The following is a 25859-nucleotide window of genomic DNA, read 5'->3' on the forward strand; positions in this document are numbered from 1 at the left end:
CAGCCCTGGTTCCCATGACAATGAACTCTGTCAAGAAAACAAATAGAGCCTGCCCGGAGTCCCGCATCCCACATGGGCGGCTCACAGGGTGGTCTTGGGAATACCCACTGGTTTGGGATGATGACTTTCTCGGTATCAGGAGAGGAGTGGAGGCATTGGGGACTGGACTGGCTGTCCCTTGGAACTTTTGCCTCTTTCTTGTTCTAACCCTACCAGGAGTATCAAGGAGAAGGGGCAGGCAGCTAGAATATCCTGGCAGCTAGGAAGGCATGTGGAGAATAAAAATTCCTTATGTCTTTGAAAAACAGATACATCTTTAAACAAATGGTCTGCTTGGGAGCTTCTGTGTCGGTATTTTCACAGTCAAGAGACAGTGGATGAGAAAGTGAAAATAAGAGACTCAGAAAACATGTACAAAAGAGTGAAGAACTAGTCAAAGAGACAATTTCAAGAGAAAACAGGACGAAACAAGACCAGAGGGGGAACAAAAATAGCCCATCTCTTCACATTGGAACCACTTTAATTGGGGAAACACAGACAAAGAAGATGGTGTCCCAGGGGATGAGGAAGGAACACGTAAGTTATTTAACATGTGAGGAGAATTTTTAAGAAAGGAAAGAAAAAACTAGAGTGCAGAAAGAAAACGAAGAAGAGTAAAATGCTGCAGGCATTAAAAAAATTATAACAAAACAAAAACGAGAGAAAGGCAGAGTCCAAAACCACACACGATCTTACAAAACAAAGAATTCTCTTACAGAATAAAACCTGACGTCTCTAAAAGCATTAAACACTATAGAAAATTAGTCTGGAGAACAACAGCCATTAAAAGAGAATGAAGAGTCGGCAGCCACATAAAGAAAATAAGAAAAGACTGCAAGAAGAAAGAGATACACGTTGTGAGAGAACTCCCATAGAAAGCTAATTCCAAAACGTTACTCGGCAAAATATATACATAATAATGACTGTGTACATATACATATGTATACACGGATATACATATGTATCTACACAGACCACACGCAAAATTTTGTAAAATACACTTCGTTGTATTTTATCTAAGGTGGGTAACGTCAAAATGACAGCCATCTGTCATTTTGCTGTATCTTCTTACTTTTTAAACCTATCAGAAAGAAAAAAGTAAAGAATTTGCTCGATTCATACATACACAAAAGGTTTATGCTCAAAGGCCACATCACACATAAGATTGGGATATTCTGCTGGCTGGACAATACAACAAAACAGAATGGAGTGCTCATGATTTTTTTAAACGGGGGCAGGAGGATGGAAGAGGAATAAACTGAAGTGCTCAAGAATTTACTTGCTGCATTAGTGACACTATCCCTTTCCCTTACTGGGTTAACCCTGGGAAGTTTCTGATGTTTCCACTGCTTTTGGTTAGTGGCTTTTTAAATCCTGAAGAAACCAATCATAGGACTCCGTGTGTGGAGCAGGCACAAGAGGGATTGAGGAGTGTCAGGATACTTCATTGTCCTTCTCCTCTTCTTCCCTCCAGAACAGAGGTGAGCATTTCCACAGGTGCCCCAATCCGGGCACCTGGGATTTCTTTTTCAGCAGTTTTCTCTTCATAGGAAGTTTCTTCTCCATAGTGAGTTTCCTCCAGGGGAGGTGCATTTGTGTTCACATTCCTGATTTCCCAAATGTGCTTCGTAACCTCCTTCCTTCATTTGGAGGATCTATGTTAAAGTTTGGTGTCCAAAGAGTTTTCTTGGAGGTGAAGTCTTGGGCTACTGTTTGTGGAATTTGAACAAGTTTCCTGGGAGATTGTTTACCTACCATCATCTAGAATGGAACCCAAGTCCACAGCCATTTTCAAATGTCATCCCTTTCCAGTTATGGCAAATAAGAAACCAAGAAACACAACAGGATTTTGGTAAGTTTCACATTCTTTTGGTTTTCGGGTAATTCTGGCCCATATTTTCTTCTGTCATTTTTTCTTTTTCTATTATTTCTATCAGTGATTTTAAAAATTTATGGCCTTGTTTCTCTTCCCCTCCTAAATTAAACTGATTACATTTTTATATCCCCAACTTCTGAGATAAGTTACTGCTACATATTGAACTTATTTCTTATATGCTCAAGGATTTAATGCTGCTTCCTTTAAAACTAAGAGCGGTTCTTAATTCATCTTATTTTTAGATGAAGGCAGGTGATGATCACTAGCCAAATATGTAGTCTCCCTTTATTACCCAAAATAGGTCACTCTTTTGATAGCTCACTTCGGCCAAGTATAGGTTTTAGAATTTCCAACTGGCTTCATCATAACTAGACTTTTATATTGCTGTGGTGCAATTCAATTCCACCAGTTTAAGAAGTGGAAGTCCCCAAAGTTTTGTTACAATCTCTTCCTCCCATGTCTTAGTTCAATTATGGTGTCCAATCTGGCAGCCTAGCCAAGATATTTTTGAGATATCAATTTATAAGCACCAAGGACTAAAAAAGGACTTAGTTTGTATACATCTCAGAAGGATGACGTTTGGCTTGATCTTATTTTCGTAGGAAGGTGATGCGTTCTCAAGAAAAAGAGACAAAAGAAAGGGGAGGGACATATCTCACCTATTGATGACAGTATTCGTTTTATCTACTGGTTGTACTTACTTCCTTCAAAGCAATACTCTAGCACATAGCCATCTAAACCTGCTGCACCAATGTGGTCTGGGGGGCGCCACCTCATCGTGACAGTCGTGTCAGTGACAGAGTCCACAGTCAGAAGAGTAGGAGGGCTCGTTACAGCTTAAAGATAAAAGAGACAGAAAAGAATAAACTATTTACTACACAGCTACAGTGCAAGAACTGTGATAAAATCAATGGGGATACAAATAAAAATAGACACAAAAGCCCTACATCTTAATGGAATTCAGTGAAGACACCTTGAGCATGGACATGTGCAAGCAAAGAGCTGATCAATGTGAGAATTTTGGAAATGCTGTCATGTGTTTTTTCCAAATTGAGAAGCTGGTGTGGGAAGCTGGGAGGCCCAAGGAAGTTGAAGAAGGCAAGGTTTGGGATCTAATGATCTAGAGTAATTTTCCCATTGCTCTCTAATTTCCAAGTGCAAACTCTTGTATTACATTTTTTTCCATTGAAAAAAATACCTCATTGCCATAAAATAATGGAGATGTCTTTTTTTCTTTTTGCCTTCACTGAACTAACTTTTTTGATTTAATAGATAACATTTAAGGTGTGACCATAAAGCAAAGAAACCAGTTTCCAAGTGTAGCCTGTTGAACCGATCTCAATTTGTTTCAGTGATAGTTGTTTACACTAAGCTGGGTTATATTAATAGGTTAATACCTTCAGAAGGGCAAATGGAAAGTACTCATATGTCCATGGACTCAGCAACATGTTTTCAGTGGGGAATGGCAACCAGAGCCACCCACAGTTGGCACTGGAATTATGGTAATGAATTCCAGGGCTTATGTTTTGAAGTTATTCAACTTGACCAAACCCACTTTTTAATTTCTTAGACATAAAATTGGCCCTAACTGTTTCAAGCTCCTGCCCACCTACAACTCTAAGAAGCGTCCAGGCCTGTTCCAGTTAGGGATCAGAGAGAAAGCAGTCATACTCTGGGGCAATGATTCTGATGACAAAGACTCATCTCTCTTGACTTACCCAAAGGAACAAAAGGCCTGGAGGGCATACTGGGCTTGGAGATGCCAATGGCATTAACTGCAAAGATGCGGACCTCATAGGCCACACCTTCAATCATCTTCTTGGGCTCAAAAGTTGTTTCTTTGCAGAGATCAAAATTCAGCCTCATCCACCTGGAGCTTTGTTTCTTCTTCCTCTCAATAAAATATCCTGCAGGTATGCAAAATGAAAACTAAGGTTTTTCCTTGGTCTCTGAAATTAAACTTTGTCAGATATTAGAAGTCCTTAAAATTTTGCATTTTGTCATCAATCTATGTGAAATAGTCATACATGTATGTAAATATTTTTAACCTACCTTATTCCAAGAGAATAGAAATATTAATATAAAATATAGATGAAAATAATGGGACTAAGAAATTAAAATTATACTACAAAGAGAAGAAAAATGGATCACAGATAAGTCAGCCATAGCAACTTAGTCACTGTAGGTGAACAATATAATCAGAGGCAATGTAGTTGACTCTGAGTCCCAACAAGGAAGATAAGAAGGGGGAAATGACCAGTTTCGTGAGTCTCACCATTAGCAAAGAGAAAAAATTCTCATGGCATAGGGGAAGCAAATGCTTCTAAGCATTTAAATATTTTTGCTTTTCTTTCTTTGTTTCTTTTTTTTTTTGAGACAGAGTCTCATTCTGTTGCACAGGCTGGAGTGCAGTGGTGTGATCTTGGCTCACTGCAACCTCCACGCCCCTGGGCCCAAGTGATCCTCCCACCTCAGCCTCCTAAGTAGTGAGTAGCTGGGACCACAGGTGCGCACCACCATGCCTGGCTAATTTTTGTATTTTTAATAGTGGTGGAGTTTTACCGTGTTGGCGAGACTGGTCTCGAATTCCTGGCTTCAAGTGATCCACCCGCCTAGGCCCCTCAAAATGCTGGGATTACAGGTATGAGCCACAATGCTCAGCCTAATTATTTAATTCTAAAAGAAATTTCTTCACAGACAAAATCATGTAGAATCAGACATTCACTGGCTAGGATGGTGGACGTTGGGCTTATAGTTGCTTCAAAATTAGTGTGTATAAACGTCAAACAAAAAAAGAAAACCAGCAATCAGATGATATTCATCAGAGCTATTTGAATCTCAAGTAATTACAGAGCATCTCAACATATATATTTCATTTTGAGTGCATAAAGTCACAGTAAAATAGGTTTTCTTCTAAATGCAATATTTTAAAATGTGCTCTGTACGAAGATGTGTAAAGAGGACACAACTGTACTGGCAGTTACACAGACTAACCAACATGCAGTTACCTAGGATTGGAGAGCCTCCGTCGTAGGCAGGAGGCTCCCAGTTCATGATACACCAGTCATCTCCCACCTCTGTCACAGTTGGTGCCACTGGAGGATCAGGGAAGTCTGTGGCAGACAAAAAATAGGATAAAGTAAAATAAGGAAGGGGGAGTAGAAAGAAACAGTTAACAGGAAAATATGTTTCTTGGTGATAATCATTGAAACTGTTATTTCTGAGTACTTTTCCATGTTTATTGAATTATGCTTATGATATGGTTTGGCTGTGTCCCCATCCAAATCTCATCTTGAATTGTAGCTCCCGTAATTCCCACATGTTGTGGGAGGGACCTGGTGGGAGAGAATTGAATCATAGGGGCAATTTCCCATACACTGTTCTCGTGGTAGTGAGTAAGTCTCAAGGGATCTGAGGGTTCTGTAAGGGGAAACCCCTTTGGCTTGGTTCTCACTCTCTGTCTCGTCTGCTGCCATGTAAGACATGGCTTTTACCTTCCACCATGATTGTGAGGCCTTTCCAGCTACAAGGAACTGTGAGTCCATTAAACCTCTTTTTCTTTACAAATTACCCAGTCTCTAGTAGGCCTTTATCAGCAACGTGAAAACAGACTAATACAAGTTAGTAACTAATTTGGGCAAAAATTTGTGCTCAATATGGGATAAGGGAAGATGAGCCCACCCCTTGCCCCAAGTAAAAATAATGACATCTCCAAATCCCTTAAACCAGTGTCCCAACATTACAGAATAAGCCCCATATGAAACCCAAGACTCTCATTCCTTACCTTGAAAATGTTAACCAAGAAATTATTGTCTAAATGTTGAATATGGTTGCTGTGGTTGTTGTTTTTAACTACAAAGTGAACTTGCGCAGAACTGAATCAAGGAGTTTTACAGGACTCAAGATGTTGGCTTGTAGAAATCCAAGTCAAAAATGGCAAGTCACAATATCTTGTAAGTATAGTTCGGTGTCTGATAAAAGTGACCTTAGTTTTTGGTCAATTTGAAATATGTCATTTAAGGAGAAACTAAAGTAAGAAGAGGAGAGCATCAGACCTTGGAACAGTAGTAATCTACCAGACTCATTTTATTCAGTTTTGGGCTTAGGAAAAATGCGCTTAGGTAGTTGTCTAAGGACCAAGGCAGATCTTATCCCTCTGTAATGATTGTGATGTGGGAAGTTATTTAGCAATTGTGTTTCAGTGATGTTTAAAGGGCACCAAAAGGGAATATGACTTTGGAGAGCTAATGACCAGCAACCCCAAATGGCTGACCTTAGCTATTCTTCCTCCAATGATAAGTCCTCTAGGCAAGAAAAAAAAGAAGACAAAGGAAAGACAAAGGAAGGAAATGGAAGGAAAGGACCAAGAAGGAAAGTCTACTCTGAATCTTGACATGTCAGCTTGATTCTAGAAGTGTGTTTATCTGGAGGACTTACCCACAACTTTAACCTTGATGCTTGCATGTGCCTCTCCAGCTTCGTTTTTCAGATTGATGTGGTAAACACCAGAGTCATCTCTTTCAGCTACATCAATGACCAGAGTGCTGCTATCAGGGTAAGATTCTGTCCTTATCCGGCCACTGCCTTCCATAATAGCCTAAGAAGTGGAGAAACAAAATGTGGCATGATTTACACAATAACAAGGGCTACTTCAGAGTCTCTTATAAATTGAGCAATTCAGCAGCAGACTATAGAGTGTATAGTGTATAGATTATATAGTGTATTTGGTGGACTATATAGTATAACTATATAGTGTTCATGCCTATTATATGTTTTCTCAGTTTAATTCTCCCCCAACTCTAATGACAAGGTATTATTATACCATCTTACACATAAAGAAACTGAGACTTATCTTGCTCAAGGTCACACAGGTAGGAAGTAGCAGAATTGGGATTTGATCCCAAAGCCCACTAGCCACCAACTTTTCCAAGAGAAAATTGGAGGACTAAAAATACAAGTGCAGAAATGTCATTCTAGGAGAGGAGTCCCTGTGTATGAAATTAGAAACCCTCAAACTCCTATCAGAAACGAAATAATGATTTGTTCATTTTCTTAGATGTTTGGAAAATTTTAAAATACTGAAAAGGATTGAAGAAGGCTGCAGGGCCAATTTTCCATTTTCTTCTTCTAGTAAAAACACAAAAGAATGAACATCTAATTCCCAAAGTAAAGACAGAGCGAGGTTGAGCCTCCTATTATATTTTCTTTATTTTCTTCTTCTATTTTTTCCCTTTTTTTCTTCTTTCTTAAACCTGAAATTTAAAGCAGGATTACATTTTTCTGATTCCCAGGTTGTATCTTCTATAAGACAATCAATAGCCAATATACAAAGAGGAAAAACAGAAAAGGTCAGAGTAATTTAGAATCTGGTTATTTGCCACTAAATACTAGGTAAACTCTCTACTCTTTTGTGTCTGTATTAGGACTCGTAAGTCTTCAATAACCTAAGATTGTGATCACAGTAAGAATACCTGAAATAATTCTCTAATTCTTCCATTTTGTAATAGAACAAAATTTCCTCGTATCAGCCAAATTCTAATGTAAGATTTTAATAGATGTTCTCTTTTGTTTTTATTTATTTTTTGTTTTTCTCACTCCCAAAGCTAATCCATCTCCTTTCTTTTTAATGTGAGAAAAAAATTTTATATAGGGTCATGTTACACTATCATCTTCAGTTTTCTATATTTTGTTTTGTTGGCTTGCTTGTACACTGTGATTTACATAGAGCAAAATTCACAATTTTTAGAAATATAGTTCTATGAATTTTGACAAATTTATGTAATTGTATAATTACTACCACAGTCAAGATATAAACCATTTCCATCACCTTCAACAGTGGCTCCAAGCTCCTTGGCAATTAAACTACACCCTACACCCTGCTCCCTGGATCCACTGGTCTGATATCTGTCCTTCGTTTTCCTTTTTCTCAAATGCCATATAACTGGAATCCAACAGTATGTAGCCTTTGCCTTTTTTCTTAGCATGATACTTTTTAGATCTTTCCTTGTTGCTGCACGTATAACTAGTACATTCCTCTTTATTGCTGAGTAGTATTCCATTGTATATTCCACGTGTAGTTAGTTCAGGTATGTGCCAACTGTGTGTTTGTACAATTGTACTTTTGGGTTGTTTCTGGGTTTTGACAATTATGAACAAAGCTGCTAAAAACATTCATATACAGGTTTTTGTGTGGACATGTCTTCATTTTTCTTGGGTGAATGACTAGACATAGCACCATAGAATTGTATCGTAAGAACATATTTAACTTTATAAAAAACCACCAAACTATTTTCCAAAAAGGATGTACCATTTTGCTGTTACATCCACTTTGGAAAAGTGATGTATGTACATTTCATTGTTCCATATCCTTGTCAGAACTTGATATTGTCATTTTTAAAGTGTTTTTTAAAAATGACATTAAAAATACTTTTTAAGTATACCTTCTTTCACTTAGCATAATTATTTTAAGATGCATTCATGTTTTTGTGTATATCAGTATTTCCTTTTATTGCTGAGCAGTAGTCCATTGTATGAATATATTACAATTTGTTTGTCCATTCACCTGTTGATGGACATTTGAGTTGTTTTCAGCTTTTGGATCTTACAAATAATGCTATTATGAACATTTGCTCTGGGAGTTTTTTTATTGTTGTTGATTACATTGCATTTTTTACATTGGTAACCATGTCATCTGCAAATAAAGACAGTTTTACTTCTTCCTTTCAAATATGGATGTCTTTTATTTCTTTTTCTTGTCTGGTTGCTCTGGCTAGAAGCTCAACTATGATGTTGCATAGAAGTAGTGAGAGTGGACATATCTCTCTCCTTTCTGATCTTAGAGGAAAAGCATTCACTTTTGCACTATTAAGTGGGATAACAGTTATAAAATTTTCATGGATGTCTTTTATCATGTTGAGGAGGGTCTTTTTACTTCCTAGTTTGTTGAGAGATTTATATTAGGAATGGATCCTGGATTTTGCCAAATGTTTTTGCTGTGTCTATTGAGAGGGCTGTATTTTTTCCTACTTGTTAATATGATGACATATTAATTGATTTTCAAATATTAAACCAACTTTTGGATTCTTGAGATAAACCCTACTTTGTCATGATATATTATATATTATTCTTTTTATATATTGTTGGATTTGATTTGCTAAATTTTGTTTAGAACTTTTAAATCCATGTTCATGAATGATATTGGTTTGTAGTTTCCTTATCCTGGAATGTCTTTGTCTGGTTTTACTATAAGGGTAATACTGGCCTTAAAGAATGAGATGGTAAATATTCTTATTCTCTCTTCTTCAATTTTGGGGAAGAGTTTGTGTAGAATTTGGTATTGTTTCTTGCTAAATGTTTGTTAGAACTGTCTAGTAAAGTCATCTAGACCTGAAATTTTCTTTGTGATATGTTTTTAATTACAAATTTCTTTTCTTTAATTGTTATAGGAAAATTCAGTACTGATTTAGTAGTATTCCACAAGTCTAATATGTGACGTGTTCACAAATATTTTCTTTTTTGTTTTTGAGATGGAGTCTTGCTCTGTTGCCCAGGCTAGAGAGCAGTGGTGTGATCGTAGCTCATTGCAACCTCCACCTCCTGGGTTCAAGCAATTCTCCTGCCTCAGCCTCCTGAGTAGCTGGGATTACAGGCACATGCCACAATGCCTGGCTAATTTTTTTGTATTTTTAGTAGAGACGGGGTTTCACCGTGTTGGCCATGCTGGTCTTGAACTCCTGACCTCTAGTGATCTGCCTACTTCAGCCTCCCAAAGTGCTGGGACTACAGGCGTGAGCCACTGCAACCGGCCATAAATATTTTCTAATTTACCATATGATGTCTTTGATCCATGAATTACTTAGACATATGTTGTTTAGGTTCCAAATATTTGGGAATTTTTCCAGATATCTATTATTGATTTCTAATTAATTCCATTGTGGTCAGAAAACATACCTTGCATTACTTGAATCCTTTAATATTTATTGAGAATTATTTATCGTCCAGAATATGGTCTATCTTGTTAAATGTTCCATGTGCGGTTTAAAATAATACTCATTTTGCTTTGTGCAATGGAGAGTTCTATAAATGTCAATCAGTTCGAAATGGTTGGTAGTATTGTTCAAGTCTTCTAAACCTTACTGATTTTCTGTCTTTTTGTTGTATTAACTATTGAGAGAAGAGTATTGAAATCTTAAATTCCTCGATTTCTCCTTACAATTTGATCTTTTTGCTATTTATTTTCAGCTTGTCCCATCTGTTCTTTGTGCCTCTTTTTCTGCCTTCTTTTGGGTTAAATATTTTTATGATTCCATTTTATTTCCTTTGTTGATTTATCAGCTATAACTCTTTGTTTTATTATTTTAGTGGCTTCTTTAGGGTTTATAGCAAACCTCTTTAACTTTTCACAATCTACCTTCAAGTGATATAACACTTCATGTATATTACAAACTGTTCCTGACTTACAATGGTTTTAACATACAATTTTTCAACTTTATGATGGTGTGAAAGCAATACGCATTCAGCAGAAATCATACTTTGAATTCTGAATATTGATCTTTTTCCAGGCTAGCGATATGCGGTATGATACTCTCTTGTGATAGTGGGTGGCAGCAGCGAGCCTCAGCTCCCAGTTAACCATATAATCATGACGGTGAACAACTGATCTCCACAGTGTACTGTGTTGCCAGACGATTTGTCCAACTGTAGGCTAATGTAAGTATTCTGAGCATGTTTAGGTGGGCTAGGCTAAGCTATGTGTTCAGTAGGTTAGGTGTATTAAATGCTTTTTTTTTCTTTTTGAGACAAGGCCTTGCTTTGTCACTCAGGCTGCGGTGGCTCACTGCAACCTCCTCCTCCCGGGTTCAAGAATTCTCCCACTTCAGCCTCCCAAGTAGCTGGGACTACAGATGTGCACCACCACACCTGGCTAATTTTTTGTATTTTTGGTAGAGACAGGGTTTCACCATGTTGGCCAGGCTGGTCTTGAACTCCTGGCCTCAGGTGATCTGCCCACTTCTGCCTCCCAAAGTGCTGGGATTACAGGTGTGAGCCAGGGCACCCAGCTGCTTTTCAACTTAACGATATTTTCAACTTACTATGGGTTTACCTGGTGCAACTCTGTCATAAGTCAAGATGTATCTGTAGAATAAATTTATAGTAGTACCATTCCATTTTTACCTTTACTAATTCTTACTTCTATTTCTTCCCTACTGAACTTGTATATTTGTTGTCATAAATTTCATGTATACTTATGTTATAAACCCTATAATGCATTGTCATAATTTTTGTTTAAACAGTTTTCTTTTTAAGATACTTAAATATTAAGAAAAAATCTTTCATACTGATCCATGTAGTTACTATTTCTGGTGCTCTTTGTTCCTTTGTGAAAATATTTCCAGCTGACATCACTTTCCTTCTAACTTTAAGGATTCCCGTTAACATTTCTTGTAGTGCAGGTCAGCTGGTGATGAATTCTCTCAGTTCTTTTATATCTGAAAATAATTTACTTTGCTTTCATTTTTTAAATTTATTTCTATTGAGTATAGAATCCTAGGTTGACAGGTTTTTTTTCAGTACTTTAAAGATGTTGCTTCTATTTTCTCACTGGCCATGCTTCCCAGGAAATATGCTGACATCCTTGTCTTTGCTTCTCTTTATTTAATGTGACGTTTTTCTCTATCTGCTTTTAATATTTTTCTTCATCACTGGTTTTGAGCAGTTTGATTGTGATGGGTCTTGATGTCGTTTTCTTAATGCTTCTTGTGCTTAGGGTTTATTGAGCTTCTTGCATCTCTAAGTTCATAGTTTTTACCAAATTTGGAAACTTTGTGGCCATTGTTAATTAAATTTTTTTTTTCCTTCTCCTTGGGGAACTCCAGTTCTGTCCTGTCTTTGGGGACATATATTTGACTGCTTGAAGTTCTCCATAGCTCAATGATACTCTTTTTTGTCCCCAGAAAATGGAAGAGGAGGAAATACTCCTTCTTCAACATTTTTTTGTTTTCATTAATAAACTTTATTTTTTAGAGCAATTTTAGGTTCACAACAAAATTGAGTGGAAAGTACAGAGAGTTTCCATCTATCACATGTCCCCACACATGCACAACCTCTCCCACTATTAACATCCTGCACCATAGTGGTACACTTGTTACAACTGATGAACCCATGTTGACACTTTATTATCACCCAAAGTTCACAGTTTCCATTAGAGTTCACTTTTGGCATTGCACATTCTATGGGTTTTGGTAAATGTATGACATGTATGCACAATTACAGTATCATACACAATAGTTTCACTGCCCTAAAAATCCTCTGTGCTTCACCTGTTCATCCCTGTCTTCTCCCTAGCCCCTGGCAACCACTCATCTTTTTACTGCCTCCATAATTTTTCTTTCTCCAGAATGTCACATAGCTGGAATTAGGCAGTATGGAACCTTTTCTGACAGGCTTCTTTCACTTAGCAATATGTGTTTAAGGCTCCTTCATGTCTTTCTTGGCTTAGTAGCTTATTGCTTTTTAGTGCTGAATAATATTCCATTGTCTGGATGTAGTGCAGTTTATGTATTCATTCACCTACTGAAGGATATCTTGGTTGCTTCTAGCTTTTGGCAATTATGAAAAAAGTTGCCATAAACACTTGTGTGCAGGGTTTTGTGGGGGCATAAGTTTTCACCTCATCTGAGTAAATACCAAGGAGCACAATTGCTGAATTGTATGGTCAGAGTGTGTTTAGTTTTGTAATAAACTGTCAAACTGTCTCCCAAAACAGCTGTGCCATTTTGCATTCCCACCCGCAATGAATGAGAGTTCCTGTTGCTCCACATCCTTCCAAGCATTTCATGTTCTTGGTGTTTTGAATTTTGGCCATTCTAATGCGTGAATGACATTGTTGTTTTAATTTGTAATACCCTAATAACATATGATATTGAACATCTTTTCATATGCTTACTCGTCATCTATATATCTTCTTTGGTGAGAAATGTTTTTCAAGGTCTTTGCCCATTTTTTAATCAAGTTGTTCATTTTCTTATTGTTGAGTTTTAAGAGTTGTTTGTATATTTATATAACAATTCTTTATCAGATGTGTCTTCTGTAGCTATTTTCTCCAAGTCTACTATGGGTTGTCTTCTCATGGTCTTGATACTGTCTTTTGCAGAGCAGATGTTTTTAATTTTAATGAATTCCAGCCTATCAAATGTATTTTCCACTAATTGTGCCTTTAGTGTTGTATCTAAAGGATCATCACCATAATTAAGGTCATCTAGGTTTTCACCTATGTTAGGTTCCAGGAGTTTTATAGTTTTACATTTTACATTTAGGTATATGATCCACTTTGAGTTAATTCTTGTGAAGGGTATAAAGTCTGTGTTTGCATTCATTGTCAGTTGTTCCAGCACCATTTGTTGAAAGCACTATCTTTGCTTCATTGTATTACCTTTGCTACTTTGTCAAAGACCAGTTGACTATATTTATGTGGGTCTATTTCTTGTATTCTGTTCCATTGATCAATTTTTATGTTCTTTTGTCAATACCATGCTGTCTCAATTATGAAAGCTTTATAGTAAGTCATGAAATTGGGTATTATCAGTCTTCTGAGTTTGTTCTTATCCTTCAATATTGAGTTGGCTATTCTGGGTGTTTTGTCTCTCCATATAAAATTCAGAATCAGTTTGTTCATATCCACAAAATAACATGCTTGGATTTTGATTGGAATTGCAATGAATCTCTAGATTAAGTTGGGACACCTTGACAATATTGCATCTTCCTATCCATGAACATGGAGTATCTCTTCATTTATTTATTTTTTCTTTGCTTTCTTTCATCAGAGTTTCATAGTTTTTCTCATATAGATTTTGTACCGATTAGATTTATACCTAAGTATTTCCTTTTGGGGGGTATGAATATAAATGGTAACATGTTTTTAATTTTATATTCCACTTGTTTACTGCTGGTATAAAGGAAAACAATTGGCTTTTGTATGGGAACATTGTATTATCCTGCAACTTTGCTACAAATTATTAGTTTCAGGAGTTTTTGTATCAATTCTTTTATATCTTCTACACAGACAACCATGTCATCTGTGAACAAACACCATTTTATTTCTTCTTTTCCAATTTGTATACCCTTTTTCTTTTATTGCATTAGCTAAGCCTTCCAGTAAAATGTTAAAAAGCAGTGGCGACAGGAGGACACTCTTGCCTTATTTCTGATCTTGGTAGGAAAGCGTCAAGTTTCTCACTGTTAAGTATAACTTTAGCTGTTGGGTTTTTTCTTTTTTGGTAGTTTTTTTTTTATCAGATTGAATAAATTTCCCTCTATTTCTATGTTGCTGAGAGTTTTCTTCATGCATTTTGTCAAAGATTCTTTCTGCATCTATTGATAAAATCATGTTCCTTTTCTCCTTTAGCCTGCTGATGTGGTGGATTACATTAATTGATTTTCAAATTTTGAGCCAGCATTGCATACCTAGAATAAGTTCCACTTGGTCCTGGTGTATGATTCTTTTCATACATTGTTGGGTTTGATTTGCTAATGTTTTATTAGAATTTTTGTATCTACATTTATGAGAGATATTGGTCTGAAATTTTCTGGTTTTGATATTAGGATAAAACTGACTTCATAGATTGAATTAGGAAGTATTCTGAAAGAGATTAAGGCACAATTTCTTTTCTAAATGTTTGGTAGAATTTACCAACAAACCCATTGGGGCCTGTTGCTTTCTGTTTTGTAAGGTTATTAATTATTGATTCGATTTGTTTAATAGAGGTAATCCTTTTCTGATTGCCTATTTCTTCTTGTGTGAGTTTTAGAAGATTGTATCTTTCAAGGAGTTGGTCCATTTCAACTAGGTTGTGAAATTTATGGGCATAGAGTTGTTCATAATATTCCTTAACTATCTTTTTAATGTTCATGGGATTTGTAGTAATGTCCCTCTTTCGTTTCTGTTAATTAGCCTTGACTCTTCTTTTCCTACTTAGCCTGGCTAGAGGGTTATACATTTTATTGATACAAAGAACCAGCTTTTGTTAATTTCTCTATTAATTTCCAGTTTTCAATTTCATTTATTTCTGCACTAATTTATATCATGTCTTTTATCTGCTTACTTTGAATTTAATTTACTCTTCTTTCTCTTGTTTTCTAACATGTAAACTTTGATTACTGGTTTTAGGTCTTTCTTATTTTTAAAAATATGCAATCATTGCCATTAATTTCCCTTTAAGCACTGCTTTTGCTGCAACCTAAACATTTTGATATGTTGTATTTTCATTTTCATTTAATTCAATATATTTTAAATTTTCTTTTAAGATTTCTTCTTTGAAGTGTGTTGTTTAATCTTCAGGAATTTGAGGGATTTTCAGCTATTTTTCTGTTATGTATTGTTGTTTAGTTTCACTTCTGTAATTTATTTATTTTTAGTTTAATTCCATTGTCCCTGAGAGCAGATATTACATGACTTCTATTTTTAAAATTTGTTAAGGTGCTTTTATGGCCTAGAATATGTTCTATTTTGGTGAATATGCTATGTGTGCTTGAAAAGAATGTGTAATCTGCTGCTATTGGATGAAGTAATCTATAGATGTTATTTACATACAATTGATTGATAGTGCTGTTGAGTTCAGCTATGTCCTTACTGATTTTCTGTCTGCTGAATGTGCCCATTTCTGATAGAGGGATGTCAAAGTCTCCAACTATAATAGTGAATACATCTATTTTTCATTGCCATTCTATCAGTTTTTGTCTCATATATTTTGAGGCTCTGTTGTTAGGTGTATACATGTTAAGGATTATTAGGCCTTCTTGGAGTATTGACCCATTTATCATTACGTAATGCTCATTTGTATTCCAGATAAATTTCTTCACATTGTAGTCTGCATTGCCTGAAGTTAATATGGTTACTCATACTTTCTTTTGTTTAGTCTTAGCACAGTATGTCCCTCTCCATCCCTATACTTTAAGGGATGCAACTTTATATTTAAACTGGGTTTCTTACAGTCAACATATCTTTGGGTCATGTTTTTGCTCTACTCTGACAATCTTGGGCTTCTAATTTGTATATTTGGACCATTGACATTTAAAGTAAATATTGGTATAGCTGGATCAATATCTGTCATATTTGTTATTATTTTCTATTGGTTGCCCTTCTTCTTTGTTCCTATTTTTGTCTTCTACATTTTTTTCTGCCTTTTGTGGTTTTAATTAAGCATTCTATGTGATTTCATTTTCTCTCTTTTATTAGCATAATAATTTTACTTCCTCTTTTTTAAACTTTTTAAAGTGGTTTCCCTAGTTTACAATATATATTTACAATTAACCCAACTCCACTTTCAAACAACACTACAGTGGTTCACAAGTAGTGCACGTACTTTAAAATAATGAAATGTCCCTAATTCCTCTCTCCCATTTTTTGTATTATTGCTTTCTTTCATTTCACTTATATATAAAATACATAAATATAGCCTTATAAGCATACCTAATTGAATACATTGTTGCTTTTATCATTTTGAACAAAATATTATTTGTTAGATCAACTGAGAGTAGGAAAAATGAAAAATAAAGTTTATTTCACCTTCACTTATTCATTATTTTATACTCTTTCTTTCTTCATGTAGATCTGAGTTTCTGACCTATATTGTTTTCCTTTTTTCTGAAGAACATCTTTTAACATTTTTTGCAAGACAGATCCATTGGCAACAAATTCCCTAAATTTTCGTTTGTCTGAGAAAGTCTTTATTTCTCCCTCACTTTTGAAAGATAATTTCAGAGGGTACAGAATTCTAGGTTGGTGGGCTTTCACCCTGAACACTTTCAATGTGTCACTCCACTCTCACATTTCAGCAGTTTGCCCTGTATCCTCACTTCTCTGACATATGTAAGAGGAGTTGCTAGTTTTTCAGTTTGTCCAGCTTTTTACTTGTTAGGATAGAGTGGCAACTTCTAAGCTGATTACATGCCCGAATGAAAATTGGAAGTCTAACTGATTCTCTAAATTTTTCTGGACTTTTTCTCTTGTGTTTCATTTTGGATCATTTCTATTGCTATGTCTTCAAATTCACCTTCAATGTCTAATTAGCCATTCATTCCATCTACATATTTTTTATCTGAGACATTTTATTGCTTTCATCTGTAGGTGATTAGATTTGGATCTTTTTATATTTTCCATTTCATTTCACTTTTTTCACTTAACTTTCTCTTAAATTTATTTTTATTTTATTTTATTAAATTTCTCCTAAATTTAATTTAAATGGAGAGCTTAACATTTCTCCACCTAACTTTTTGAACATATGGAATACAGTTAAAATAACTATTTTCATATGCTCGACTGCTAAATCTAATTTACATGTGAGATCTGAGTTGGCTGTAGCTGACTTTCTCCTCATTTTGAGCTGTGTTTTCCTGCTTATTTCTCCACCATAATGTTTGACTGGATGGCAGGATATTGCTAATTTTGTCATGTTGGGTGCTTGATATTTTTGTATTCCTATATGAATCTTGAGCTTTGTTTTGAAATGCAATTAAATTATTTGGAAATTGAATCTTTTAGGCTTGTTTTTATGACTTATTAGGTGGGTCCATGACAGTGCTCAGTCTAGGGTTAATTATTTCTGCAACGAAGGCAAGGCTTTCCTGAGTACTCTACTCAATGCACTGTGAATGATGAGGTTTTCACGTCTAGCTAGGGGGAACAGGCACTACTATTGGCCTTGTGTGAGTGCCAATCCACTTCTCTTTAATCCTTTCATATGTTCCTTTCTTGAATCTTGGGTAGTTTCCTCATAAATGTGCACTGATCTTTGCCGAATATTTGAGCGTGATCCTCTGCAGAGCTCCAGGGGGACTCTGTGCAGCTCTCTCCTCCAGTATTATTTTATTAAATTATTAAATTTTATTAAATTATTAAATTATTTTATTTTATTAAAATAAAATAAAAATAAAAAAATAGTATGTATCCTATGAACTCTAGCTGCCTTGGTCTCCTTGTACAACGGGAGTCCTAAACTTAGGGAGTCCACTGGGTTCTGTCCAGGTTTTTCTTCCTTGTGCCACTGCCTGGATACTCTTTTATGGCAATAAGCTTGTGGCAATTATAGGGCTCACTTCATTTGTTTATCATATTTCATAGTCACTATCTTTCACGATCTGATGTCCAATGCCTTGAAACCCATTGTTCATATATTTTGTCTATTTTGTCTGTTTTGGGGGTTATATAATTTTGTCTATTTTGGGGGTTATTTCAAGTGAGTAGGTAAATCTGGTTCCTGTTATTCAATTCTGGTTGAAAGTAGAAGTCTCATTCTGCTTTTTATTATTTAATTTTATTTTTAACATTAACAAAATTTGTTCTGAGATAGAGTCTTGCTCTGTCGCCCAGCTGGAGTACAGTGGCGTGATCTCAGCTCACTGCAACCTCTGCCTCCTGGGTTCAAGCGATTCCTGTGCCTCAGCCTCCCGAGTAGCTAGAATTAGAGGCATGCTGCCACCATATTTGGCTAATTTTTTTGTATTTTTAGTAGAGATGGGGTTTCTCCATGTAGGCTCAGGCTCTGGAACTCCTGGCTTCAGGTGGTCTGCCTGCCCCAGCCTCCCAAAGTGCTGGGATTATAGGCATGAGCCGCCATACCCAGCCTCATGTCTTCTTTATAAATGTAAATTTTTTTTTTTTTTTTTTGCTTTTATTTTTGTAGAAAGCCACAGAGTCACACTTGAGCTGGCACTACTCTACCATTTCACCCTCACTTGTATTTCTCCCCGTCATTCATTTCGCCCCAGCCATGCTGGCTTTCCTTCTGTTCCTCCAACACATCAGGCTCATTCTCTCCCCTTGGCCTTTGCACTTGTAATTGCCTCCATATGGAAATGTCTTCTCTTTGATCTTCACATAATGGGTTCCTTGTTCTTCACAGAGGCTGCCATTGACTATGCAGTTACTTGCTATTGTATCATTCTCTTTTATTATCTTCTTGTACTTATTACTATCCAAAGTGACTTTGTTCATTTATTTATTTAATAATTCATTTTCTTTTTCATCCCCCCAATTTCCATTAGAATAAAAATGAGGCTTTGTTCACTGTACATCAAAACATGCTTTGCTACATAATAGTCAGAAATATGAGAAGTAAATTAATGATGATCAGATTTGCCTGAAAATCAGTTATCTTTCTTTTTCAAAGGAATTACATCTTTACTGTCCTGCTGTACATTTATTTGTTTTCTCCCTTCATCTGAATAATGGAGGGCAAGGGGTGGGGTAGGCAGTGTGTATGCATATGTGTGTGTGCATGTGAGTGTGTGCAAGCATAAAACAAACCTTATCTGCCCGGCTCCACATGGCTTTAGGAGGTGGTTCTCCGCTGATGGGGATCTCAAGACGAAGCTTGTTTCCTGCAATCACTGTCACTGTATTGTCAGCATCAAGACCATCCAGGATGATCTTAGGAGGATCTAGAATATTAAGCATGGTGTTTGTTATCAGACAGTCATTTCTGTGTGAATATCTGCCCTAATGTTTGGCTAGTATGATGGTAGTAACCAATATTTTATCTGATCCAAAAGAATATAAGAAGAGTCAAGATAGTTGGTGCCTGGCACCTTGCAAAACCATTTTATTGTAAGGTGTTGGTATAAGTCACCAATCTTTCTGATTGATGATTAATACCAATTGATGTATTTTTCCTTAAATGTCAGTTAGTTTTGAATATATTATAATTCCATGGTAAGCAAAAGCAAACAAAAAAGAACACAACTATGCAATGACTTATTTTATCTACTCACCAATAACATGAACTTTGGCAGGCAGAGTAATATTGTAGGCATCAGGTGCAAATACATAATCACCTTCATCTTCAGTGAGGGCATTGGCTATCACTAACTTGTGGATCCTAAGGAAACAAGGAAAATGTATTTCTAAGACTGCAAAGATCTAGTTTATATATGACCCAAATTGAAAAGACACTTCGCCTTTATCTGATTAACCTCTTTGGTGCAGGAAAGAGAGGGAGAGAGTGAGAAAGAGAGAGAGAGAGAGAGAGAGAGGATGAGAAGCCTTAATTATCCTACTTATTGATTCAAATTCAAACTTTATTTTGGACTATATGGAATTATCTCCACAAATAGAATCTGCTTATTGTATATGCAGAGTCCATTATTCTTTTTTTCATCTCATAGCTTTAAAAAGGCTAAAATAGAACATATCAATAATGCTATACTTTAAGATTCAAGAGATGCCAAGAATAATCTTGATTTTGGCTTTATATCCCAAACCCTAAGAACAATAGCTCTTAACTTTATTGGGGTCACAAACCAGTGAATATCTAATGGACACTATGAATCCTTTCTGTGTAAAAAGTATGTATTTTTGTATACACAGAATTTTCTCACAATTTCACAGGAGTTATGGGGCTTCCTAAAGTTCATTTATGATATCCTAAAAGCCCATGAATTCAAAGTTAAACTCTTGCCTTAGATCCTTGCCAGATTCTAGGATATTATGCCCCCTACACAAATAAAGATTTGTGGGAAGGCATTGTGACACTTATTGGTTAGAGACGGTTAATCCATTTGATCAGGTACTCAATTAGAATTCAGTATTTTTCCTCTAACTTCATGTTTATTATTTATTTTAGAGACAGGGTCTCTCATTCTGTTTCCCAGGCTGAAATGCAGTGGTGTGATCTCAGCTCACTTCAACCTCTCCCTACTGGGCTCAAGCCATCCTCCCACCTCCCAAGTAGTTGGGATTACAGGTGCATGCCACCACGGCTGGCTAATTTTTGTGTTTTTTGTAGAGATGAGGTTTTGCCATGTAGCCCAGGAACTCTTGAACTCCTGAGCTCAATTGATCTGTCTGCCTCGGCCTCCCAAAGTGTTGGGATTACAGGCATGAGCCATGGTGCCTGGCCTCTAACTTCATGTTTAGATGGAAAAAGTCAATGGATTTTGAATAGACAAAGTACCATAGTGTGAGGTTACCATAGTGTGAGGTACAGATACAGAATTATGAATAGGACATGCTATACAACAGAGAAATCACACCTTGCTAGTTGGAAGCAAAGAATCAGGACTAGATGATCTCCCTATGGCTACCCTTCAAATATCCTCACCAAATATGTAATTTAGAAAATGGAGAAAATAGAAATGGGACCAAACCTCACTTGCAGGTCACCTGGCTCACTTACCTTCCCTTGTGAACCACCTTTAGACGGTCACTCTCCTGAACAGGTAGGCCATTTTTAGTCCATTTTCCTGGTATGTTTTCAGAGATTTCACACTTCAGGCAGATTTCTTTTCCAAGATTTACAGTCTGATCAGTCAGAGGTGTCAAAACCTTCAGAGGTTTCACTGCAAAAATGATAGACCAACACAAATGCCAAGCCCAAACTCCCAACAGGCCAAGATGGTGGCATTTCACAATGGTATAGTGAGCTCTACTACAATGTTTGTTTTGAAAGTGAGAAGTTGTACCAATGCAATTAATATATTAGGGGATAATTTCACATTTGATTATGTACAATTTCACTCCTTAGAAAAACTAGGTGAATGCAGAAAATTGCATCCACCTGAAATGACCCAGCAAGGAATGCACAAAATCTGCAGACTCACACCTCAAACATATATCAGCTACCTCAGTTCATCCATGTGATATAAGCCACACCCATTTACATCTGAGGTCACAACTACTCATCAGATTTTGAATAATCCTCTTTCTACTGCTTCACAACAGTTCACAAGCCACAACACTTCCAGCATTGCTTCTGTAAGCAAATCTCAGGTCTTTTTCAATGTTAAGTGCCATATTTATTATAATATTTATTAACCATTTAGCATGTGTAAAACTGTGCTACTACTTTTTATTAGGTTCTTATATTTTAAAAAATATGTCGCTGACTGATGTGGTTTGGCTGTGCCCTTACCCAAATCTCATCTTGAATTGTAGTTCCTATAATCCTCACATGTCATGGGAGGGACCTGGTGGGAGGTAATTGAATCATGGGGGCGGTTACCCCCATGCTGCTGTTCTCATGAGATCTGACAGTTTTATAAGGGACTTTTGCCATTTTGCTTGGCACTTCTCCTTACTGCCATCATGTGAAGAAGGACATATTTGCTTTCCCTTCTGCCATGATTGTAAGTTTCCTGAGGTCTCCCCAGCCATGCGGAACTGTGAGTCAATTGAACCTTTTTCCTTTATAAATTACCCAGTCTTGGGTATGTCTTTACTAGCAGCATAAGAACGGACTAATAAACCAGCAAAATTCTTGAGTGTCATACCCATAATCCCATTTCCCCTACAAACCCTATGGTTTTTATTGCATGACTTTGCATAGCATAATTATTTTTAGAAATGCACATGTTACATCATAGCAGAATGGATTGTAATTGCTTTAAATGGATACAAATATCAGATAAGGATCTGTCTATGGCTGAAAGATTTCTTGATGTTAAATTAAAATGGCCACAGTTCCATAAAGCATAAGGAATGTATTGGGATTGATCCTGAATAATTCAATGACTATATGAACTGCAACTGGACTAAGCAATAAATACGGAAGTAAGATTTCTGCTCTGTTTGTGACATCATCTTGAGATATTTGCTGTTTTAATTTTTATGGCAAATTGGGAGAGATCCTGCCATTGCCAACTGACTAGCAGTAGAGGGCAATGAGGGAAGTACATTAATTCTCTCATGCCTCTGAAACCTACTAGCAAATTAGCTCTTACAATTTTCTCAATTGAGCCCTTTTGGTTTGAATTACTTTCTTCTCATGCCAAATGTAATTGCAGAGTGTTGAATGTTTATTTGATGAATAGCTAGCTAACATTATCAGGATATGACATCATATCTAAGTATTTATCCCCTATTTTTACGGTCTTGGAATTATAACTTTTCTGGCAGGTGATTTTTATACTTCCTTCCTAATATTGGTGCTCTACTATTAAATTGAGTTGTGGTTCCTTCCTCAAAGACCCTGATTGATCTGACACAGACACTTGGCTAGAATGAAATCCATTTTATATACTTAAAAATCATTGCAAATAGAAATCAAATAGAAACTTTTCTAAAACTGAATTAACACAACCATCATTAGTAAGCCCACTTAGAAGACATCTAAAGAAGTCTTACTTACAGTCAACAGTAAGTTTAGCAGATGATTGTCCTCCTGTTGTCATTACTGAATATTCTGCAGAATCAGCCTTTGTTGCTCCCTCTATGATCAAGATGTGTTTTTTACCCTCAACTCTAATTCGGTATCTTGATTTTGGGCCAGGGATAATCTCTTCACCATTCTTAAACCTGAATTAAAATAAAATATTAAAAAGGCTTATAAAAGATCCTTCAGGAAAAATACCTTGTCGATCTTGCTTATTGCAATATCCTGAAGAATTTCTGGAGGATATGAGACACACAAGAACTATTTGTTGAATTAAAAAATGTACAAATCAATCTCTGTATCCATCAGTAGATTCATAATGTAACAAATATTGTCTACAAAATTGTGTTAAAAGAACACGATCCACCTGTTCTCACTCAAGATGAATCAGGTGCAACTGCTAAGAGTGGATATTACCCACATGTAGGCTCTTGAAGCACACTAGTAAGAATATCATTTAAAGCATTTTAAAGATAACTATGATTCTCTATTAGAATGAACAATCTACACTGTACCAATTACTACAAATCCTGCTGTGTAATTTACTGTACCTTTCAACATAACATTTCATTTTAAGATGTAAAATTTCTAGTTTTTAATTGTAAGATTACTCACAAGGAACCTGAGAAAACACTCCCCACCTGAGCAAAACAAGTAAGATCTTATTTCTAAAAGCAATTGGTGATTCTCAGTCTAAATTTTTTTCCCCTGAGGTACTATGAAAATAAAGTGACTAGGGGTTACATGAAAAATACATATAAATATGTACTTAAAAATCATTGCAAATAGAAATCAAATAGAAACTTTTCTAAAACCGAATTAACACAACCATCATTAGTAAGCTCACTTAGAAGACATCTAAAGAAGTCTTACTTACAGTCAACACTAAATATGTTTTTTCATGTAAGTTGCCAATATGGCATAGTGAGAGGAAGCCTGCTACAAAGGTTAAGAGCATCCATAGGCTTTGGGGTCAAACAGACTTGGGTAAACTTGAGTCATCCACTTAGTATTAAGTACCCACTTCCCTACATGCTTGCCCACGTAGATCTCTGGTTCTTTTTTCAGTCTCACGAGTGGAAAAACCCCAGTATATTAGTATACTTTTATTTATCATCTCTACTAACACAAATGAGGTGGAGATTCTTTTCAAAGGTTTAAAAGCTATTTGTACTTCCTGTTCTATCAACTACGAAGGTCCAATTTTTTTTGTCTATTAAAAACGGACAGACTTCATTAAGGCTATTTACCATTTTACATTGGCATCATCTTCAGACACCTCACATTCTAATTCCACTCTCTCTCCACAATAAGCAGTTGTATCTTCCAGCTGTTTGGTCACCATAATTGGAGGCTCTAGTGTACAAAAAGGGGAAATCAGAATCATTAAATATCTAAAGCGTATCCCATGAGCCCTGATTTGTTCACAGATGAAAAATCAACAGTAAGAAAGCAACATCTATGGTTGACATGGTGATAACAGTGAGATTTTGGTTTTTGTTTTGAGACAGAGTCTCACTCTGTTGTCCAGGCTGGGGTGCAGTGGCATGATCTTGGCTCAATGCAACCTCCACCTCCTGGGTTCAAGAAATTCTCCTGCCTTAGCCTCCTGAGTAGCTGGGATTACAGGTGCATGCCACTACACCCAACTAATTTTTGCATTTTTAGTAGAGATGAGATTTTACCACATTGGCCAGGCTGGTCTTGAACTCCTGATCTCAAGTGATCACGTGCCTTGGCCTCCCAAAGTGCTGGTATTATAGACATGAGCCACTGTGGCTGTTTTTTTTTGCTTTGTTTTGTTTTGTTTTGTTTATGTTTGTTCTTGGCAAAATAAATAGCAGGCAACCCTGGGTAAATTCTCCCAATTTTTTCATAACTCTCCAAGTCAAATCAATTATTGTTCTCAAGAACAAACAAAACATATATCAAATATTATTCTTTTAACAAAGAAGACACTAAGTGCTAGACATTTCTGATGAAGGAGAATATATAAAACTAAAATCTTTGATCCTAGTTCCAGATGGATGACAGAGATCTCAGAGTTGTCTGTAATCAGAAGGCCTCATAAAGAAAATAAGGAAGACATGGCTTCATTCACACCCTCCAGCTCTTTCCACAATGTCTTAGTAAATGATAATTTTCAGTGTGCTTGGGGCCAACCACTTATTAATGAAGCTGGTTTCAAGAGAAACCTATTTGTGACCAGCTGAGTGTGTGAAACAAGGATTATCCAGTAAAATCTGTTGGGTTTCAAAGCTGTAACTAGAATAATTATTTTTGCAAAATAGTGCTTGGCTTGAGTCAAAACATGAGGCATTTGTACTCAGCAGGTTTTCTTTCTCCCCTCTGCTGTTCTAGTCTTCAACAAACCAGAAGACTCGTTAGGATCCATAACAGCTGCCAGTGTAGAGGAGCCTCAGTTACTTTCACTTTGATCATTATCCCTGGGAGAAGAAGCCAACAGTTCCTGGTGACCACAATAAGAGATTTCATTTTTACCTCGTACGAAGAGCTCAGTGGAACATTTCTCATCACCGGCTGTCACATAATACTCCGAATCATCTGTCATCTGACAGTTATTGATAAACAGGATTCTCTGGCATCCTTTGTGTTCAAAGATGTATCTGTTTTGAATAGGAGGAAAATAAACAGAGTCTGTGAATGTGATTTTATTCTTTTCTTTATTGCCAGCAAATTTGGCTTATAATTTGGTAATGTTTGAAAGTCAAGGATCTATTTTTTTTTTTTTTTTTGAGACAGGGTCTTGCTCTGTTGCACAGGCAGGAGTGCAGTGGTGC

At 36.3% G+C, this 25859-nt stretch overlaps 1 protein-coding gene and 1 long non-coding RNA gene across 11 annotated transcripts in view; one reads left to right on the forward strand and one right to left on the reverse strand.

The window, feature by feature from the left end:
- The window catches only part of MYBPC1 (myosin binding protein C1), a 108278-nt gene that overhangs the window by 30345 nt on the left and 52074 nt on the right, over positions 1-25859 (reverse strand). For all 8 annotated transcript variants that reach the window (XM_058425503.1, XM_058425501.1, XM_032168894.2 and 5 more), the window contains 10 exons: positions 25561-25685; positions 24309-24414; positions 23035-23201; positions 21085-21247; positions 19682-19788; positions 19218-19351; positions 6353-6512; positions 4924-5028; positions 3634-3822; positions 2617-2751 (listed from right to left, as the gene is read on the reverse strand). In XM_058425503.1, coding sequence (XP_058281486.1) covers positions 2617-2751; positions 3634-3822; positions 4924-5028; positions 6353-6512; positions 19218-19351; positions 19682-19788; positions 21085-21247; positions 23035-23201; positions 24309-24414; positions 25561-25685 — 1391 coding nt within the window. The remainder of the gene's footprint in view (positions 1-2616; positions 2752-3633; positions 3823-4923; positions 5029-6352; positions 6513-19217; positions 19352-19681; positions 19789-21084; positions 21248-23034; positions 23202-24308; positions 24415-25560; positions 25686-25859) is intronic.
- On the forward strand, positions 1859-25654 carry LOC131380808 (uncharacterized). 3 transcript variants are annotated; one of them, XR_009209042.1, is made up of 5 exons: positions 1859-1891; positions 6216-6470; positions 10477-10624; positions 21433-21662; positions 25420-25654. It is a non-coding gene; the product is annotated as an uncharacterized LOC131380808 (long non-coding RNA). The 3 variants fall into 3 exon arrangements; XR_009209040.1 differs by lacking the exon at positions 10477-10624; XR_009209041.1 differs by lacking the exons at positions 10477-10624; positions 21433-21662.

The sequence above is a fragment of the Hylobates moloch genome, unplaced genomic scaffold, assembly GCF_009828535.3.
Source record: "Hylobates moloch isolate HMO894 unplaced genomic scaffold, HMol_V3 SCAFFOLD_12, whole genome shotgun sequence".
Taxonomy (NCBI): domain Eukaryota; kingdom Metazoa; phylum Chordata; class Mammalia; order Primates; family Hylobatidae; genus Hylobates; species Hylobates moloch.